Source organism: Salmo salar, chromosome 25 (assembly GCF_965601325.2).
Source record: "Salmo salar chromosome 25, fSalSal1, whole genome shotgun sequence".
NCBI classification, from domain to species: domain Eukaryota; kingdom Metazoa; phylum Chordata; class Actinopteri; order Salmoniformes; family Salmonidae; genus Salmo; species Salmo salar.
The window spans coordinates 18753245-18774198 of record NC_138315.1 but is presented as its reverse complement, the minus strand read 5'-3'; the positions used below and the strand labels follow the sequence as shown (position 1 = coordinate 18774198).

Genomic DNA, 20954 nt, shown 5'->3' with positions numbered 1-20954 from the left:
CCAAACAACAGCCTGAGAAATGGGAAGTGTTGTGGAGGACATGTCTTTATCCACCACGGGCTCGTCTTTATATATAGTTCTTCTCCACACTGAAGCTCCCCCATGTCTATAAATGGTTGTAATTGGTGTTTACAACCCGACGTAAATTATATAGTGTTTACGTTCCATCTTACCTCAGAGCCTGTTCTATTATGACCATGACCTCTGAGAGACTTCTACAAAGGAATGTTATTGAAAAAAAAAGAAAATCATTATGTAGGCTCTGAGAGCGAGTGAGGCGGACGCTGAGTATTCTTTCTCTTTAAGTTTGTGAACGTTCCTACACGACACATACTGTTTCCAACTTGGAATGATATTGACACGCAGATGACAAGAATCGACGATTTCAAATCAACATAACATCTCAGAGGTTGTCAACACTTTGAAACATGAGGGAAGGAGAGACTACATATTGAAAAGTTTTTCAATTTTGGTCTGTATAGAAACTTATTGCAAGGCCTGCTGCCAATTTTGCCAAAGGCAATACTGGGAAATACTGAATGAAACTGTCTTGATGACAATAATGTGAGAAACGAAACAGACAGACAAGGGTTGGGTTTGCAGGAAAGTTTCCAAGTCAGGCCTAAACCTGCTGGTTTCTGGTCTATTGGTGGGTGGGGTGAGGCTACAGTGTTAATGACAGTCTTGACATGCCAGGGTCACCAATGGGGACAGAGCTGAGTGAATAATGCAGATGTTTAAAGATGACAACAAAAGTTATATCTGGTGTGTGCCCTCTCTTCCGTCTCAGACACATTTGAGGGGAAACCGTCTCACCTAATATCAATGTCATTGTTACGGCGTGACATGAATGTCACCTATCAAAGAGAACAGAGAGCAAAGTGATACTTTCTACCACACCCTCAGCAACATGAGGTGAAGAATATTCATCAGATATACTGCTAATCCATACAGTGTGACATGCTTCTATGGCTCTATTCTTCAATCATGTTCAGTGTTTCCTCTATATTCATTTAAAAGAGGCAGGGCTAAATTGTTGACCCCACACCCAAAAATGTTTTATCGGGACGACTAAAACATGATATAAAGCATGTAGAAAAGATAATGGAGCTACAGTATACATTTTTTAAATAAGATCATCTTTAAGAACTAACAATCACCAAAATAAAAACTAGACAGTCAGGGAGAATCTAAAATTCAAAAAGTGTCATGGCAGATACATATAGATTTTTGTTATAATGTTTGAGTCACTCAGAAAGCATAAGAACATGGCATAAGGCCTGGGTAAAATGTGTAGAATTGTAGGAAATTAGCTTTAAACATGTAAAATGTTCTCTCCACCCCATAGCAAAATGTGTAGAATTGCAAGAAAATAAGCTTTAAAAAAGCAACATTTTGTGTCTGCGTCCAAGAGGAGGGCTTCTAAAACCGCACCATTGGTCATGCCCACTACCACACCCTCCCCGCTAACTTTGCAACTGCTGCTGAAAAACATCCTAGGGTAACCACTGATGTTAAGTCATGTAGTATTCTCGACACCAGCGGAGGCTGCTGAGGCGAGGACGGCACATAACGGAGTGAATGGAATCAAATCAAATTCAAATGTATTTATATAGCCCTTCTTACATCAGCTGATATCTCAAAGTGCTGTACAGAAACCCAGCCTAAAACCCTAAACAGCAAGCAATGCAGGTGTACAAGCACGGTGGCTAGGAAAAACTCCCTAGAAAGGCCAAAACCTAGGAAGAAACCTAGAGAGGAACCAGGCTATGAGGGGTGACCAGTCCTCTTCTGGCTGTGCCGGGTGGAGATTATAACAGAACATGGCCAAGATGTTCAAATGTTCATAAATGACCAGCATGGTCAAATAATAATAATCACAGTAGTTGTCGAGGGTGCAACCAGTCAGCACCTCAGAGTAAATGTCAGTTGGCTTTTCATAGCCGATCATTGAGAGCATCAAACACATGGTTTTAATATGTTTGATACCAATCCATCCAATACATTCCAGCCATTACACTCAATTCCAGCCATTATGATGAGCCATCCTAGCCTCAGCGGCCACTGCTCGACACCCTCTACAATGGTCAAAACACTGATTATGACTTCCAAAATCAAACCAAGGACTTTTTCATAAAAATTGTTTGACAGTACTGTTATATTCCTGTAGGTTTTGATTTACACATTGACTAGAAATAAAGACGGAGAATTATTAACGCAGGCTGAGCCATCATTTGGATTTACGAATGAGCCACGTACAGTATCTCTAACTCAATGTTTTCGAGACAGAGGTGTGGGTTTGTGCTCTGCCAAAATATTCTGCTGCTCTCCACAACTCCCTAGTCCCCATAAGACCCTGATGCCCACGCAGCACTTATTGACTGCACACTCAACAGAATTAGCCCACTGGACCATAGCCTCAGGCAGCAGTAAATAGATAAGGAACCGAAGCCACGACTAACCTGAAAAAGACCTAAGCTAGACACACAAGGATAGAGACAGATGCAGGCACAGTGCACACACAAGACCAAACACAAGACACAAATATGCACACTAGAACAAACAGAAGAAACAAAAGTGCTAAACACATAACCTAGGTATCCAACCAATTGGCGACAGATATTCATGCAAATATTATAAATATGAGCATTTTCCCACCAGCGAAGCGTTTCTATCAAATTGACTTGTTGTGGATAAAAGGCTGTGCATGATAATGAAGTGCACATAAAATTACTTTTGTGGTTAAATTCCCATGTACGGAATAAAAAATTGTAGTTTCCATCACATTTTCAACGATTGATTTGCTCTTTACGCACCAAAGCACGTTCATCTCTAGGAGACAGAACGCATCTCCTTCCTGAGCGGTATGACGACTGCCTGGTCCCATGGTGTTTATACTTGCGTACTATTGTTTGTACAGATGAACGTAGTACCTTCAGGCGTTTGGAAATTGCTCCCAAGGGTGAACCCGCCTTGTGACCAGATTTTTTTCTGAGGTCTTGGCTGATTTCTGTTGATTTTCCCATGATGTCAAGCAAAGAGGCACTGAGTTTGAAGGTAGGCCTTGAAAAACATCCACAGGTACACCTCCAATTGACTCAAATTATGTCAAGTCGCCTATCAGAAGCTTCTAAAGCCATAACATCATTTTCTGGAATTTTCCAAGTTGTTTAAAGGCACAGTCAACTTAGTGTATGTAAACTTCTGTCCCACTGAAATTGTGATACAGTGAATATATATATTCAGTTGAAGTCGGAAGTTTACATACACTTAGGTTGGAGTCATTAAAACTCGTTTTTCAACCACTCCACAAAGGTCTTGTTAACAAACTATAGTTTTGGCAAGTCGGTTAGGACATCTACTTTGTGCATGACACAAGTAATTTTTCCAATAATTGTTTACAGATAGATTATTTCACTTATAATTCACTGTATCACAATTCCAGTGGGTCAGAAGTTTACATACACTAAGTTGACTGTGCCTTTAAACAGCTTGGAAAATTCCAGAAAATGATGTCATGGCTTTAGAAGCTTCTGATACGTGTTCTGTCTCCTTGAGATGATGGTACTTTGGTGTGAAAGGTGCAAATCAATCCCAGAACAACAGCAAAGGACCTTGTGAAGATGCTGGAGGAAACAGGTACAAAAGTATCTATATCCACAGTAAAACGAGTCCTATATCGACATAACCTGAAAGTCCGCTCAGCAAGGAAGAAGCCACTGCTCCAAAACCACAATAAAAAAGCCAGGCTACGGTTTGCAACTGCACATGGGGACAAAGATCATACTTTTTGGAGAAATGTCCTCTGGTCTGATGAAACAAAAATAGAAATGTTTGGTCATAATGGTCATCGTTATGTGTGGAGGAAAAAGGGGGAGGCTTGCAAGCCGAAGAACACCATCCCAACCGTGAAGCACGGGGGTGGCAGCATCATGTTTTGGGGGTGCTTTGCTGCAGGAGGGACTGGTGCACTTCACAAAATAGATGGCATCATGAGGGAGGAAAATTATGTGGATATATTGAAGCAACATCTCAAAACATCAGTCAAGAAGTTAAGGCCATCACAAAGACCTGACCTCAATCCCATAGAAAATTTGTGGGCAGAACTGAAAAAGCATGTGCGAGCAAGGAGGCCTACAAACCTGACTCAGTTACACCAGCTCTGTCAGGAGGAATGGGCCAAAATTCACCCAATTTATTGTGGGAAGCTTGTGGAAGGCTACCCGAAACATTTGACCCAAGTTAAACAATTTGAAGGCAATGTTACCAAATACTAATTGAGTGTATGTAAACTTCTGACTCACTGGGAATGTGATGAAAGAAATAACAGTTGAAATAAATAATTCTCTCTACTATTATTCTGACATTTCACATTCTTAAAATAAAGTGGTGATCCTAACTGACGTAAGACAGGGAAATATTCTTAGGATTAAATGTCGGGAATTGTGAAAAACTGAGTTTAAATGTATTTGACTAAGGTGCATGTAAACTTCCGACTTCAACTGTACACACACACACACACAGTACCAGTCAAAAGTTTGAACACCTACTCATTCTGGGATTTCTCTTTATTTGTACTATATTGTAGAATAATAGTGAAGACATCAAAACTATTAAATAACACATATGGAATCATGTAGTAACCAAAAAAGTGTTAGACAAATCAAAATATATATTTTATATTTGAGATTCTTCAAAGTAGTCACCCTTTGCCTTGATGACAGCTTTGCACACTCTTGGCATTCTCTCAACTAGCTTCACCTAGAATGCTTTTCCAACAGTCTTGAAGTAGTTCCCACACATGTTGAGCACTTTTTGGCTGCTTTTCCTTCACTCTGCAGTCCAACTCATCCCAAACCACCTGATTTGGGTTGAGGTCAGGTGATTGTGGAGGCCAGATCATCTGATGCAGCACTCCATCACTCTCCTTCTTGGTCAAATAGCCCTTACACAGCCTGGAGGTGTGTTGAGTCATTGTTTTGTGGAAAAACCAATGATAGTCCCACTAAGCGCAAACCAGATGGGATGGTGTATCGCTGCAGAATGTTGCGGTAGCATGCTGGTTAAGTGTGCCTTGAATTCTAAATACATTCTAAATTTAATCACAGAGAGTGTCACGAGCAAAGCACCCCCAACACCATCACACCTCCTCCTCCATGCTTCACGGTGGGAACCACACATGTGGAGATCATCCGTTCACCTACTATGCGTCTTACAAAGACACGGCGGTTGGAACCAAAAATCTCGAACTTGGACTCATCAGACCAAAGGATAGATTTCCACCGTTTTAATGTCCATTGCAAGTGTTTCTTGGCCAAAGAAAGTCTCTTCATCTTATTGGTGTCCTTTACTAGTGATTTATTTGCAGCAATTAGAGCATGAAGGCCTGATTCACATAGTCTCCTCTGAACAGTTGATGTTGAGATGTGTCTGTTACTTGAACTCTGTGACGCATTTATTTGGGCTGCAATTTCTGCGGCTGGTAACTCTAATCAACTTATCCTCTGCAGCAGAGGTAACTCTAGGTCTTCCTTTCCTGTGGTGGCCCTCATGAGAGCCAGTTTCATCATAGCGCTTGATGGTTTTTGCGACTGCACTTGAAGAAACCTTAAAAGTTCTTGAAATTTTCCGTATTGACTGACCTTCATGTCTTAAAGTAATGATGAACTCTCATGTCTCTTTGCTTATTTGAGCTGTTCTTGCCATAATATGGACTTGGTATTTTATCAAATAAGGCTATCTTCTGTATACCACCCCTAGCTTGTCAAAACAGAACTGATTGGCTCAAACGCATTAAGGAAAGAAATTCCACAAATGAACTTTTAACAAGGCAAACCTGTTCATTGAAATTCATTCCAGGTGACTACCTCATGAAGCTGGTTGAGATAATGCCAAGAGTGTGCAAAGCTTCATCAAGGCAAAGGGTGGATACTATATATATATATATTTTTAACACTTTCTTAGTTACTACATGGATAGTAAAACTAAAGAAAAACCTTGGAATGAGTACATGTCCAAACTTTTGGCTAGTACTGTATATTTTTATATTTTTTTTGCTCTGAAATCTTTGGGATGGAGGGGGGGAATAACACCACTCATGAGCCAAATTTGGTTTGCGGGCCTCCAGTTGGGGAACCCTGCCTTAGGCCATTACTTACAGTCATCAGTTCCTTCTGGAAGGACTTCCTCTCCTTGCCATCTGCATTGTTGCAGTCCTCCTTCAGCTTCTCCAGAACAGACGCCACCCTCTCAGGCTCACTGTCGGGCTCTGTATGGCAGAAATGTGTCAGTGGTAGGTTGACGTAACCCAGGGCATCAGCAAACGCCCTCCAGCTTCCTATGTTCTCCATCAGAATAGTCCTTACAGAGGCATAGATGTACGTCAGGAACTTGCTGGGCTTAAGTATCTGCTCCAGTAAGAGTGTAGTGGTAAGTTCAGCACCGCTGAAGTAAATGGGCTTCACTTTCCCCACCACCAAAACATTTTTTGCATGGACAAGTCCTGTCCTACCATGATAGTAACCAATGTACCATTCCTTAGTCCACAACTGTCCCTTCAGTTTGATTTTCTCCTCGCTCAGAAGGGCAACGTAATCCCCCTTTTTGTACTCCAGTAAGTATTGGTTCTTGGTCTGACGGATGACTGTTTTGATAAATTTACCAAACTTCAGGTTGTGGATTCGTCGGTCATGGAACACAGGGTACTTGTTAGTGATGGCCAGAGGGGACAGAACAATTTTCCCTACTTCCTTCTTCTTCAGGAACCGCCTCTGCGCAGACGTCCGTGGACCAGTCTTGGGTGGAGGTGTTGGTGTTTGAACGCAGAACTGGGCAAGAATACAGTCCTGGTCATCCTTGACCTGGACCCGCAATGTGAAATCTGAGACATCGTCAGCCGTGCGTGAGGCGATCACATAGACAAGCCGGCTAACCTTTCCTAGTTTGACCTGGAACCCCCTGACCACCCTGGCCTGCTCACTGTCCTTGACCTCATAGTTGGCCATATTGGAGTAAACCCCGACCCGAAGATCCTGTGGTCTAGCCAGGACAAACTGGTGCTTCCCCCAGAGCTGAAGGGCCACTGGAGGAGCAGAGTGGGCCTGCCTCCCCACCTCACTCACCAGTAATGTCTTTGGGGCACAGTCATGCCCGAAGATAGCCACCACAGTCTTAAAGGATGGGTGAATGTGCTTAGGCCCATAGACGCCCAGGGTGACCTTTTTCACCACGTTATCCCAAACTGTGGTGTCTGGAGCAACCGACTGTGCCTGGGCCACAACAGACACATACATGCAGGGCTCAAGGTTATCCAGACAGACCTGGACGGTGTCCCCATACATGTACGCCTGTGGGATTGGTGTGTAGGGGCCCTCCTTGCAGTCACTCCTCACACACATGACCTCTGTCGTCTGTCTGCTCTCCTTCTTCACCACAACTGACACGTTCATCTCAAGGGTGACTGTGGTTTTGGTCTCCATGTTGCTGAGTTTGATCTCCACAACTGGGCTCACAGTGGTGCAGCGGTCGTTGTTGAGTTCCAGAGGCGGGTCCAGCAGGGCCTTCATAGAGATCTGCTGGGTGTCTCCAGGGGCCACGTGGCCCTCAGGGATGTGAATGCTGATGTTGGTGTCTGGAAGCTGGACAGCTCCTCCAGAACTGTCTAGACGGCAGACAATGTTGGTCTCTACCGGCTGCGTTTGGCCCCAGCCTGGGTTCTGGCCCAAGGAGTCCAGGTCATGGCAGGACCTGGCTTGCTTGCGGTGATTGAGCCATGCTTCCCGGAAATCCTCTCGGCTCTGGAACTGCTCAGGCGCAGGGGCTTTCAGGCCTCCAAAGAAACTGGAGGATGCCTTTGGGGCGTCATTCTGAGCCTGCAGGATGGAAAGTTCTGAGAGACTATAGGATCGCTTGCTTCTGAAGAATGGGTTGTCCCTGCGTAAGGTCTGACCCACTCCCAGGCTGGGGCTGATGTGGTTCAGATCAAAGATGCCACTGCCAAAGCCATTGATGTTGACAGTGCTGCTGGTGGAGTTTGGTGGGACAGAGGGTGCGGTGTCAAAAAGAAGAAGATCCACTGACTTACTGTTCTCATTACTGTTCTGATCCAGCGAACCCTGAAGGGCTCCATTGAGGAAAGGGTTGGTGGCGCTACGACTAAGGGGCTGGTGATGGGGGGCAAAAGGGTTCCCGTTTTGGGGGGCAGTGGGTTTCAGGATCACCCCGGTCCAATCTTCAAGGAGGTCCAGCTCCTTGGCTCCCTCCTCAACAGAGCAGTCTCCTAAGCTGTCGATCATACCGCTGTCACTGAAGGAGGAGTCCCGGTAGCTGATGGGTTGGACGTATGCCGCAGGGATGTAACCCATCTCAGTGTTGTTGTGGGCGTACCACCACTCTCCACCCGATGTGTCCAGCACAAAGAGATGTTCTCCCTTGGAGAACTTGAGGGTGGTAAGGCTGGAGGGACAGTAATCCTTAATGGCAACGACTTCCCTGGCAGTGCCAAAGGAGGCAGTGGCGTCCAGTCTTAAGGCACTGGGAGAAGGCACTGCAAAAAAAGAACACCAAAAAAAGTACATCTGTTATCAGGTAATCAATACTACAACAAAATATCTCAAATATGAATCAACTTCATTAGCGTACCTTTGACATCTGTGAGGCAGTTAGATTCAGAGACTCCATCACTGAGATCAATGAGTGTCCCCTCTGACTTGCAGCGTGGCAGTGCAATGTTGTTGGTCGCCCTGATTCTATTGGCGGCCATTGTTGGTTCTTTCCCTGCACACACAACCTATGTGCTCAGGCTGCTCTACTGGGTTCCCTTTCAGCCAATGGCAGAGTTAGTCGTCAACAGCCTTTCATAGTCTCTGGAGATGAAATAGAAAAAAACTGGATTAACTAATGGCTTATTTATATCTAATTAGCTTTTAGCGACACTTGACAATCTCATTAAATGGGCCTGATGCATTTTGATTAGAACAATATATCAGACTTGCAACCTGCTCACTAATATAATTAAAAGCACAAATAATGGATTGCCAAATGGTGACAGAATGTAAATATCCCCCAGATATTTACAAGTTCCACATCCCAGAAGATAGGATTTTGGATGTGGCAATTACAAGAAAAACACAAATCCCTAGTGTCTCTATGTGTGTGTGGTTGGGGGTGGGTCTGACCATGTCATTTCTGCACACACAAAACACAAATTCCTCTACCTCGAGATGGGTGGAGAGAACATTCAGTGTGAGATGTCAAGGTATGCATTACTATTATTGGAAATTCATGTGAAACCCTATAGACACTGAATTGTATTAAGCTCATCTCTCTTTGGTCTACAACCTTGACATTCTACATTATGTTATACTATACCAAAGGCAGGTCGCCATGAGAGAATGCAACTGACAGCTTAATAACTTTTTTGCCTCCTCTCGTCTTTGAAATATATCCTGTTGATGTTAGCAGGGCGCTTCATTACGCTATGCTTGAAATAGTAAACCCCTGGGTCCTCCAAATGTTGTTTTAACTTTGAAGCGTTTGTGGGTTTCACTCCACTCAGTTAGTTCTCCTGTACTTCGAAAGAAAATCGAACCATCAGGAGATATCAGTGAAAGCAATTTCTAGAATATGTATGTTACAAATAGTGTGTAGAGCTAATTTCCATATCCATTCCCTTCCCTGTGAAACTTTTTTATCCTTGATCATCCTTTGGAGAGGATAGTTTTGCACTGAGGGCCATCAAAAAGGACCTAGAGGAAGAAAGGGGATAGCTAAAGACCCATACGGAAACAGAATGATAAATGAAGTGCATATCCAAAAAGCTCAATTTGAATTCAAGTAAACATTTTAGCCCACAGACTCAGATACTTCAGACGGGAGAGTAGACAGCACTTTGAGCTGCAGCCCAAAATAATCTGACAAAATAGGCGTGAATCACAACATAACAACTTTTATTATAGCCTACTTTTTGGCTAAAAACAATGTTTTGGTCAAGACAACCTACACGAAGCCTTATATTTATTACTGCTTTTAACAAAACAACAGACCAGGTGTTGCTACTCGCTGATGTCTTATGGGAAAATCCAGACCTTATCTCAGCTAGTCTCCATTCTCTTTCCACATATTTTTTAGATGACCCAATGGCAACACACATAAAAAAAACAGTCACATCTGCTGCCTCTCCCACACTCAAGGAGAGGTGGTTTGTGTAAAGTGCCAAACTCCCCTGCCTACTCTCCTGTGCAGTATGAAGGCAACAGCACACAGTATACAATTTGAACTGTAATATGACTGAGAGCAGTGGTCAACAACCTTTTCTGAGTCAAGATATACCCCTCAGGATTATTTTAAAAATTGACTTAAAAGATGTAACATTAACCTAATAAAAACAGTTCTGTAAGAATGAGGTTTGTGCAGTAGGCCTAATTTATTATCACAGCATATTGGCTATATGCCTGGCCTGCCAATATTGTTCTTCTCAGACCATATTATATTTAAAAACGTGAGCTTTGATTACAAAATAGATCAGTTGGAGTAGCACTTGCGAAGCACAGCTGAGCATGAATTGAAATAATTATATTTTTTTATGTTACTGGTTTACCTGCATCTGATGGTCATGGTGCTTTCAAGACAACTGGGATGTCAGTGATCTTCAGGTCGATAAGTCAGGGGTCTAGAAAGTTGCCAGAGTTTCCAACTTGGAATTGGGAGTCCCATAGGGCTGCGCATAAATGGCCCAGCGTCATTGTGGTTAGGGTTTGGCCGGGGTAGGCCGTCATTGTAAATAAGAATTTGTTCTTAACTGACTTCTCTACTTAAATGAAGGTTAAATACAAATAAATAATATAGTTATATATATATATAATATATAAATTATTTATTTATTTCCCCAGTTGGATCACGTTTTCTTCCAGTTGTCTTGAACGCACGGAAGTTGGAAGTCAGAGATTTCCGAGTCCCCAGTTGTTTTAACACGCCATTAGTCTCAGCTGGAAGTAGGGAGAAGCACGTTTTCTGTTTTGTAATAGTGTTGACAGTGCTGAATATTTTTTTTTACATTAACTCTCTTAGAAAAACAGCAGCTCTTTGCTGTATTCTTTGACAGTCTCCCTGTGGTCATGGTTTTAAAAAGGCTGAATAAAAAAATTAGACATGAACTCACTCATAAAAACAGCAGCTCTTTGCTGTATCCTTTGACACTCTCTGTGGTCATGGTTTTAAAAGTTATTAAATCTTACTTAGGGTAGTGTCAAACTTTGCTGTGGCTGGGGTCGTAGAAGCTCTGTAGGCACTGTGATTTGAGCTATCCGATTGTCCAGCGCAGTAGAGGCACTTGATTTAGCCACAGATCTCCCGGTCCGCCTGGTAGGCAGAGTTCCTCTTTTCAGACAAATTCAATGGTTCAAAATAGAAAATACTTTGCTTACCCGGTGAGCAAGGCTTCTGAATCAACTGCACCTACCGCCAACAGTGCAACATGAATGATAAAATAAAAGGAGCGCAAGACTTTATCACAGCCTTTATCGTTGGCTTTTCCACTGAAATGTTTGGTGATCGACTAGGAATGGTCGACCGGTTGGTGACCACTGGCTTTCAGTTGTGACTATTATAGATGCTCGCCTGACAAAGAGATTATGTACCAATAACACCAAACTCTAAAACCTCTTTGAAAACCAGACTGAATAGGTCAAAATGCAGCAGAATACAATAAACAAAACGTACATCTCAACTCTCTTGCCCTATTCTTGTAACCAGATGTGGGTCAGTAGAACACAGCACTGTTTCTTGATACACAACAAACTACAATTCATCTATAATTCAGTAACTTCATAGGTTCTGCGGAGGGGGTGTTCATGGAGGAAAGGTCTTATGACACCACTGACATGTTTTTACTAGAGCATGAGTGATTCTAAGGGTGCTCCAGCCTGGCACCAGCAAGAGAGAAAAAAAGTGTGATGTGAGGAATGCAACATTGCTTCACAAAGTGGTGAAGATGAACCCCTCTGTCCTTATTAAGACTGCCAACACGAGCCATTGATAAAGAGTATGGGGGAATTTGATTGTCAAATGTACAGGTCCATGCAGTGGTGTAGTGGAGGGTATACGCCGTATACACACTTATTTTTCAGTGGGCGTTGTGTTTCCCCTCTTCTTAACCATGGCAGGTAGCCTAGTGGCTAGAGCGTTGGGTCAATAACCGAAAGGTTGCTAGATCAAATCCCTGAACTGACAAGGTAAAAATCTCTTGTTCTGCCCCTGAACAAGGCAGTTAACACGCTGTCATTGTAAATAAGAATTTGTTCTTAACCCGTCTGGGCTAGGGGGCAGTATTTTCACGGCCGGATGAAAAACGTACCCAATTTAAACAGGTTACTACTCTGGCCCAGAAACTAGAATATGCATATTATTAGTAGCTTGGATAGAAAACACTCTGAAGTTTCTAAAACTGTTTGAATGCTGTCTGTGAGTATAACAGAACTCATATGGCAGGCAGAAACCTGAGAAAAATTCAAGCAGGAAGTGGAAAGTCTGAGAATTGTAGTTCTTCTTTTGATTCTCTATCGAAACTACAGTGTCTGTGGGGGACGTTGCACTTCCTAAGGCTTCCATTGGCTGTCTAAAGCCTTCAGAAAGTGGTTTGAGCCTTCTCCTGTCACTGGGAAGAGTTTAGGAGCTCAGTTACTGAGTGGTCTGCCTGGCAACAAAGGGATTGGATATGCGCGGTCACACAAGCATGCCGTTCCTTCTTTTTGTTCTTGAATAAATATGCTATTGTCTGATTAGAATTTTATCGCAATTTTACGTTAAAAATACGATAAAGATTGATTTTAAACAGCGTTTGACATGCTTCTTAGTACGGTAATGGAACATTTTGACTTTGTCTCTCGTTCTGCACTCGCGCGTTATGCCTTTGGATAAGTGATCTGTACGCACGAACAAAACGGAGGTATTTGTACATAAATATGGATTATTTCAAACCAAAACAACATTTCTTGTGGAAGTAGCAGTCCTGGGAGTGCATTCTGACGAAGATCAGCAAAGGTAAGAGAATATTTCTAATACTAATTCTGAGTTTAGGTTGCCCCGAACTTGGCGGGTGTCTCAATAGCTCACCGTGATGGCTGAGCTATGTACTCAGAATATTGAAAAATGTGCTTTCTCCATAAAGCTATTTTAAAATCTGACACCACGGTTGCATCCAGGGGTAGTCTATCTATAATTCTTAAAATAATTGTTATATATTCTGTCAACGTTTATGATGAGTATTTTTGTAAATTGATGTGCACATTCACCGGTCGTTTTGGTGGGAATACATTTTCTGAACATCACGCGCCAATGTAAAATGCTGTTTTTGGATATAAATATGAACTTTATCGAACAAAACATACATGTATTGTGTAACATAATGTCCTAGGAGTGTCATCTGATGAAGATCGTCAAAGTTTAGTGCTTCATTTAGCTGTGTTTTGGGTTTTATTGACACATGTCCTTGCTTGGAAAATGGCTGTGTGATTATTTTTGTCTATGTACTCTCCTAACATAATCTAATGTTTTGCTTTCGCTGTAAAGCCTTTTTGAAATCGGACAATGTGGTTAGATTAACGAGAAGTCTATCTTTAAAATGGTGTAAAATAGTTGTATGTTTGAGAAAGTTGAATTATGACATTGTGTTGTTTTTGAATTTGCCGCCCTGATATGTCACTGGCTATGTCCTGCAAGTGGGACGCTAGCCCATAGAAGTTAACTAACTTGCATAGTTAAATAAATAAAAAGCCCCACAATGGATATCAAAGCAGAGTAGTGGAGGTATACGCCGTATCAATTAATAAGGCTGACAGAACAGATCAAAATGTTCAGCTTAAAATGTTGATAAACTATTATTTATTTGCACATGCCAGCCGTTTCATGGACAGAGGTGGATATATCCATTAGAAATTTTGAAAGAGGGAGATCTAAAGACGCAACAACTATTATGGGTTGCTAATATGACTAGGATAATGCCTTTGGCTGCTAGACAATGAAAGAAAGATTAATGAAACCCAATAGAACAGGAGAACGCATATGAGGACGTCTTTATAAAATAATTGCCTCACGTTTCTATGGTGGGCTATAGGCTACTTTGAAGCAAGGTAAGACATCCCTCATAATATGAAGTAAAATGTAGAGGTTTCAAACAATTAAGGAACATGGCGCTAATGATAGGCCTAATCCCAAAAACGTTCGCAATTAAAATGTTAACTAGCTACAAAATAGCCTGTGCTTACCTGGCAGAAACCTGTGCATGAATTTCTGACTCCTTTATCTGTTTCAATAGTAAGCCTACTATTAGCGTACTTGCACAGTACAGCTTGGGTTGTCCTGACTGTGAAAGAAAAAAAGGGTTAAAAAAGGGTTCTTCGGCTGTCTCCATAGAACGCTCTGTAGAAAGGGTTCTACATGGAACCCAAAAGGGTTCTACCTGTAACCAAAATGGTTCTGCCTGCAATCAACAAGGGGTATTCAAAGGGTTCTCCTATGGGGACAGCCGAAGAACCCTTTAAGGTTCTAGATCGCACCTTTTTTTCAGAGTTTACAATTTTTCACACAGCGCGTCTTTCCTTCGCCAGGTGGGCCTTTTGGGAGTATATCCACCTCTTCAGGCAGGACTACTCTACTTTGTCCATTTGCTTTGACACATTACACCTGGGTGGTCTACATCTCTATGACCTATCCCCTGACCTTGACCAGTGACCACCCTTCAGTGCTTGACCTCACAGCAGCAGATCCAGAAGGACAATAGCGGAAAGTTACATCTGGAATATAACACACAGAATCAAATTGGTAAAGAAGATGATACCCAATATGTAAATCTAGTTGCAAAAGTAGCACATTAACAAAGTGTTTTGAAAGAGAAAGCTAAAGTAGTTTTCAAGCCAACGTCACTAACAATGGCATGTCATTTAGAGTCTCACTTCACATCTCAGAAGCCCTTTCTGCTCTGCTTAGCTGCTCAGCCATAATCTCTGCCTCGTTGGTTCACATAATGGGAAGATAACTAGTCAGGGATTTATTCCAGTAGGGTGATTCCTCAAAAACAAGAACAAAATGCCAAGATTTTTGGTGGGTTTTCACAAAATGTAATTCATAGAAGGCTCCTTTGGAGGAAGGATTGTAGACATATACAGTGATGTTCAGAATTATTGGATCCCTTGATAAAGATGAGCAAAAAAGACTGTAGAAAATAAATTATACACGTACTTAGCTATATTGTATGAAAAAATACATACAAATTATATTATTTTATACTAATACAATTGCTCAGAGAAAGATTATTCTCGTTATCCTTTTTTACAATATTCCAGCACCGTCCCTTTCGAGGATAACAAGAAATCTCTTTCTCTGAGCAATTGAATTAGTATAAAATAATATAAATTGTATGTTTTGGAGCATACAATATAGATCAGTATTTGTATATTTTATTTAATACAGTCTTTTTTGCTCATCTTTATCAAGGGATCCAATAATTCTGGATCCCACTGTATTTGACATTGGTATCCTTAAGCATAATTTAAAAAATAATTACACTGATCAAAAATAAAAATTCAACAAGTTAGAGTTCAAATAAGGAAACAGTCAATTGAAATAAATTCATTAGACCCTAATCTATGGATTTCACATGACTGGGAACACAGATATACATATGTTGGTCACGGATACCTTAAAACAAATAAGTAGGGGCGAATTTTGAAAATGTTGAAAAGAATAACAATCCAGGAGTGCAAAGCTCTTAGAGAATTGCCCAGAAAGACTCACAGCTGTAATCTCTGCCAAAGGTGATTCTAACATGTATTGACTCAGTGTGTGAATACTTACAGTTGAAGTCAGAAGTTTACATACACCTTAGTCAAATACATTTAAACTCCGTTTTTCACAATTCCTGACATTTAATCCTAGTACAAATTCCCTGTCTTACGTCAGTTAGGATCCCCACTTTATTTTAAGAATGTGAAATGTCAGAATAATAGTAGGGAGAATGATTTATTTCAGCTTTTATTTTTTTCATCACATTCCCAGTGGGTCAGAAGTTTACATACACTCAATTAGTATTTGGTAGCATTGCCTTTAAATTGTTTAACTTGGGTCTAATGTTTTGGGTAGCCTTCCAAAACCTTCCTACAATAAGTTAGGAGGAATGGGCCAAAATTCACCTGACAGAGTTGGAGTAACTGAGTCAGGTTTGTAGGCCTCCTTGCTCGCACACACTTTTCAGTTCTGCCCACACATTTTCTATAGGATTGAGGTCAGGGCTTTGTGATGGCCACTCCAATACCTTGACTTTGTTGTCCTTAAGCCATTTTGCCACAACTTTGGAAGTATGCTTGGGGTCATTGTCCATTTGGAAGACCCATTTGCGACCAAGCTTTAACTTCCTGACTGATGTCTTGAGATGTTGCTTCAATATATCCACATCATTTCCCACCCTCATGAAGCCATCTATTTTGTGAAGTGCACCAGTCCCTCCTGCAGTAAAGCACCCCCACAACATGATGCTGCCACCCCGTGCTTCATGGTTGGGATGGTGTTCTTCGGCTTGCAAGCCTCCCCATTTTTCCTCCAAACATAACAATGGTCATTATGGCCAAACAGTTCTATTTTTGTTTCATCAGACCAGAGGACATTTCTCCAAAAAGTACAATCTTTGTCCCCATGTGCAGTTGCAAACAATAGTCTGGCTTTTTTATGGCAGTTTTGGAGCAGTGGCTTCTTCCTTGCTGAGCAGCCTTTCAGGTTATGTCAATATAGGACTCGTTTTACTGTGGATATAGATACTTTTGTACCTGTTTCCTCCAGCATCTTCACAAGGTCCTTTGCCGTCTCCTTCCTGAGCGATATGACAGCTGCGTGGTCCCATGGTGTTTATACTTGCGTACTATTGTTTGTACAGATGAACGTGGTACCTTCAGGCATTTGGAAATTGCTTCCAAGGATGAATCAGAGTTGTGGAAGTCTCCATAAAAGATTCTGGGGTCTTGGCTGATTTCTTTTGATTTTCCCATGATGTCAAGCAAAGAGGCACTTAGTTTGAAGGTAGGCCTTGAAATACATCCACAGGTACACCTCCAATTGACTCAAATGATGTCAATTAGACTATCAGAAGCTTCTAAAGCCATGACATAATTTTCTGGATTTTCCCAAGCTGTTTGAAGGCACAGTCAACTTAGTGTATGTTAACTTCTGACCCACTGGAATTGTGATACAGTGAATTATAAGTGAAATAATCTGTCTGCAAGCAATTGTTGGAAAAATTATGTCATGCACAAAGTAGATGTCCTAACCGACTTGCCAAAACTATAGTTTGTTAACAAGACCTTTGTGGAGTGGTTGAAAAACGAGTTTTAATGACTCCAGCCTAGGTGTATGTAAACTTCCGACTTCAACTGTATATGAATGCGTTTTATCTGTATTTGATTTTTAATATATTTTCTAAAATGTCTAAAAACATGTTTTCACTTTTTCATGATGGGGTATTGTGTGTAGCTTGGTGAGAAAAATAAGGGGTATGAATACTTTCTGAAGGCACTGTATATCCTTCATAAATCATGCATGGTATCGCATCAGGACAAGTAAACTAAAGATGTAGTTTGTATTTTTTTTACGAAGTCCATTAGAACTTGCCAAACTGTATCATTAAAGTGAGTGACTCGTCTGTAGCATACTGAATCACATTGTTAAGAGAGACCTTCATTTGGCTCCCTAATTTGATATAATGATTTAATCGAAGTGTTGACAATGGAGTAGTCAACTGCTGCTTTCTGTGTAGCAAAGCTCATGATTAACACCGGCTTCATTCTTCGATCATACATGTATTGCAGGTTGCTGAGAAAAGGCCTCTTAAAAGGAAGCTTGAAGGCTGTGGAAGTCAGCAGACTCTTACAAGATTCTTTAAGAAGAAATCTGTGGGTCAGTTGTTAAACACATATTTTTTTAAATAAATGAAATACTGCAATTCAAAAAGAGAGTTGCAAACACTTGTTGAAATTCTTTCACTAATGTAACTGACCTCTTCTCTTAACACGTATGGACCCGGAACTTAATTGAGCATCTGTTCTGTTAATTTTAGAGACCCATTTTTTTATTTGAAAAGGTGCCCATCACACAATTTGTTTGATTTGAAATGTACCGTAAATTCCGGACTATAAGCCGCAACTTTTTTCCCAGGCTTTGAACCTCGCGGCTTAAGCAATGACGCGGCTAATATATGGATTTTTCCCGCTTTCAATTAAAAAAAAAAATTTTTAAAAAAACATTCTGTGACGTGCTCAGTTTTTTGGCGGCATGGAGCTACGGTAGTCATTTTGTCACCCTCATCATGGCAAAGACACGGAGAAATGCATATGATGCAGCTTTCAAGTTGAAGGCGATTGATCTGGCTGTTAGAAAAGGAAATAGAGCTGCTGCACGGGAGCTTGGTCTTAATGAGTCGCTGATAAGACGTTGGAAACAGCAGCGTGAGGAATTGACTCAGTGCAAAAAGACAACTAAAGCTTACTGCAATTTTTTTCTTTTTTGTTACAAGCCGTGTTTCGTTAAAGCCTATTTATTTTTGTTACAAGCCGTGTTTCGTTAAAGCCTGTGTAAAGTTAATTTGTTTCAATGTACCGGTAGGCACCTGCGGCTTATAGACATGTGCGGCTTATTTATGTTCAATTTTTTTTTATTATTTTTTTATTCAGTGGGTGCGGCTTATATTCAGGTGCGCTTAATAGTCTGGAAATTACGGTAACCTTTAAAACATTTTGTCAAATTAATTTGGACTATTTACGACAATTTTCTGATTTAATGAAATACCTAATTTGAAGAACAAACATAATTGTGGCAATTCATATCATCCAGTAAAATAATTCAATCTCAAGGAACAATAGCCCTAGACAATATCCATAAAATACACTGAATTCATACATAAGTCATTTCAATTGTAATCAATACCACAACAAATATTTTTTATTCAATAATTTAGCTGTGTATTTCTGATGGAATCAAGGCATTAGAATGTCCCAGAGGCATTCTAGCGTTATACGCTGTGGACCACAAGCTTGAATGCATTCATGACTCCCCATTCAATGCATACCAAAATTACAATCTGTTTGTCTTTGGTGCCTTTTAAAAGCCTGACACTGTAAGATCATATTTTATAACTTAGATAGACATGTAGACAATAGAATATGTCCCAGATTGCGATTTATAATGGAACGTTTTTGGATTGCGTAAATAACAACAGTAATTGTGTGGTGGTGGGGAGACAGGGCTCTGTTCCAAATAAAAAACTACAAGTGTGCTGCTTCAGTTCCTTAATGTTGACGGGTATTTCCTTGAGTAATAAAATTGCATTTAAATTACTTAGGAACTGTGCACAGTTTGAAGAGGTGTGTGGCCACTTGGAAACACCAGTTAGAACTCTCACTCAAACCATTGTGATGTTTTTTTTTTCTTATCTTGAACCTACTCCAAAATGTCACATGAATATTCTTATTATGTTACTGAATGTTTCCAGAGTATTTTCAGATTTTGTTATTGAAAAGTACAGTAAAAAAAAGTAGTTAAAAGTACAGTAAATGTAAAATGCATAATGTCAACACTATAATGTTTGGATTCAGTCTTGTGTAAGGTGAACTGTTGTGTCCTCACCTTAGGTCTGATCATTTTCTCATAATCTCCTAAGTGTTCTTTCAATTACTACCATAATCATGCATAGTAATTTTGTAGTTGTTCTGTTAGAAACATTTCAATTTGGCCCTAGCATTGTAGGTGCTACAAACAAAATTGGTGTCATGCTGCTTGCTCTGTAATGAGTAGTATTTTTATATCAATTTCAATATTCTTACATTTATATATGAATACTATAAATCAAATCAAACTTTATTTGTCACATGCGCCCGAATACAACAGTGTCAAATATATACATGAATATTGAAAATCAACCATTTTTGATTAGGAATATCTTTCAATATATTGTTGAAAATAATTCATACTATGGCCTTGTTGGATACTCGTTTTTGATTGGCTTGAAGGGCATTCTAGAGTGTGCATCATTTCCCTATAACGCACGGTATATCAGCACGGTGGAATTCAATAGCTTTAGTTCATTCTTACATGTTTGAGCTGCTTTGAAAGCAAAAGGTCGACATTATTGGCATTGTTGAATTCAATTTTCATAATAGCAAGCTAGGACTGATGGTCTGGTTAGCTAAACTAGCAAGTCTATTTGTTTGGTTACAAAAGGCAACTACTGTATATCTAGTAAACTTGCTAGCTACTTCAGTGGATGTTGAGCACATTTCTACTTTCCTAATGGAAAATGTGTTAAATTATAGCCATGTTATTAAAGGGATAATAAACTCGGGTCTCTATGCGTTCTCAGTAAAATAATGCAACTCCATGGAAGGTTAGTTCCACTCCGCTAGCAGGTCGTGGAACACACCTTCCACGTCATTCATTATTTTCCATAGAATGCATAGCCCCTCATTGATTATCCCTTACAAATACATATATACAGTGCCTTCAGAAAATATTCAGACCCCTTGACATTTTCCACATTTTGTTACATTACAGCCTTACTCTAAAATGTATTACATTAATAAAAAACTCCTCAGCAATCTACACACAATGCCCCATAATGACAAAGAGAAAATGGGTATTTAGAAATGTTAGCAAATGCATTAAATATAAAAAACAGAAATACCTTATTTACATAAGTATTGAGGCCCTTTGCTATGAGACTTGTAATTGAGCTCAGGTGCATCCTGTTTCCATCGATCATCCTTGAGATGTTTCTACAACTTGATTGGAGTCCACCTGTGGTAAATTCAATTGATTGGACATGATTTGGAAAGGCACATGCCTGTCTATATAAGATCCCACTGTTGACAGTGCATATCAGAGCTAAAACCAAGACATGAGGCAAAGGAATGAACAAATCT

The 20954-nt window shown here is 40.5% G+C and overlaps 1 protein-coding gene across 1 annotated transcript in view; it reads right to left on the bottom strand.

Annotated features, from left to right (window-relative positions):
* Window positions 1–8450: 8450 nt before the first annotated feature.
* The window catches only part of sh3b4 (SH3 domain-binding protein 4), a gene marked incomplete at its 3' end in the record, with an annotated part of 45019 nt that continues 32515 nt past the window's right edge, over window positions 8451–20954 (bottom strand). The window contains 2 exon segments of the mRNA NM_001141055.1: window positions 8451–8545; window positions 8641–8864. Coding sequence (NP_001134527.1) covers window positions 8451–8545; window positions 8641–8761 — 216 coding nt within the window.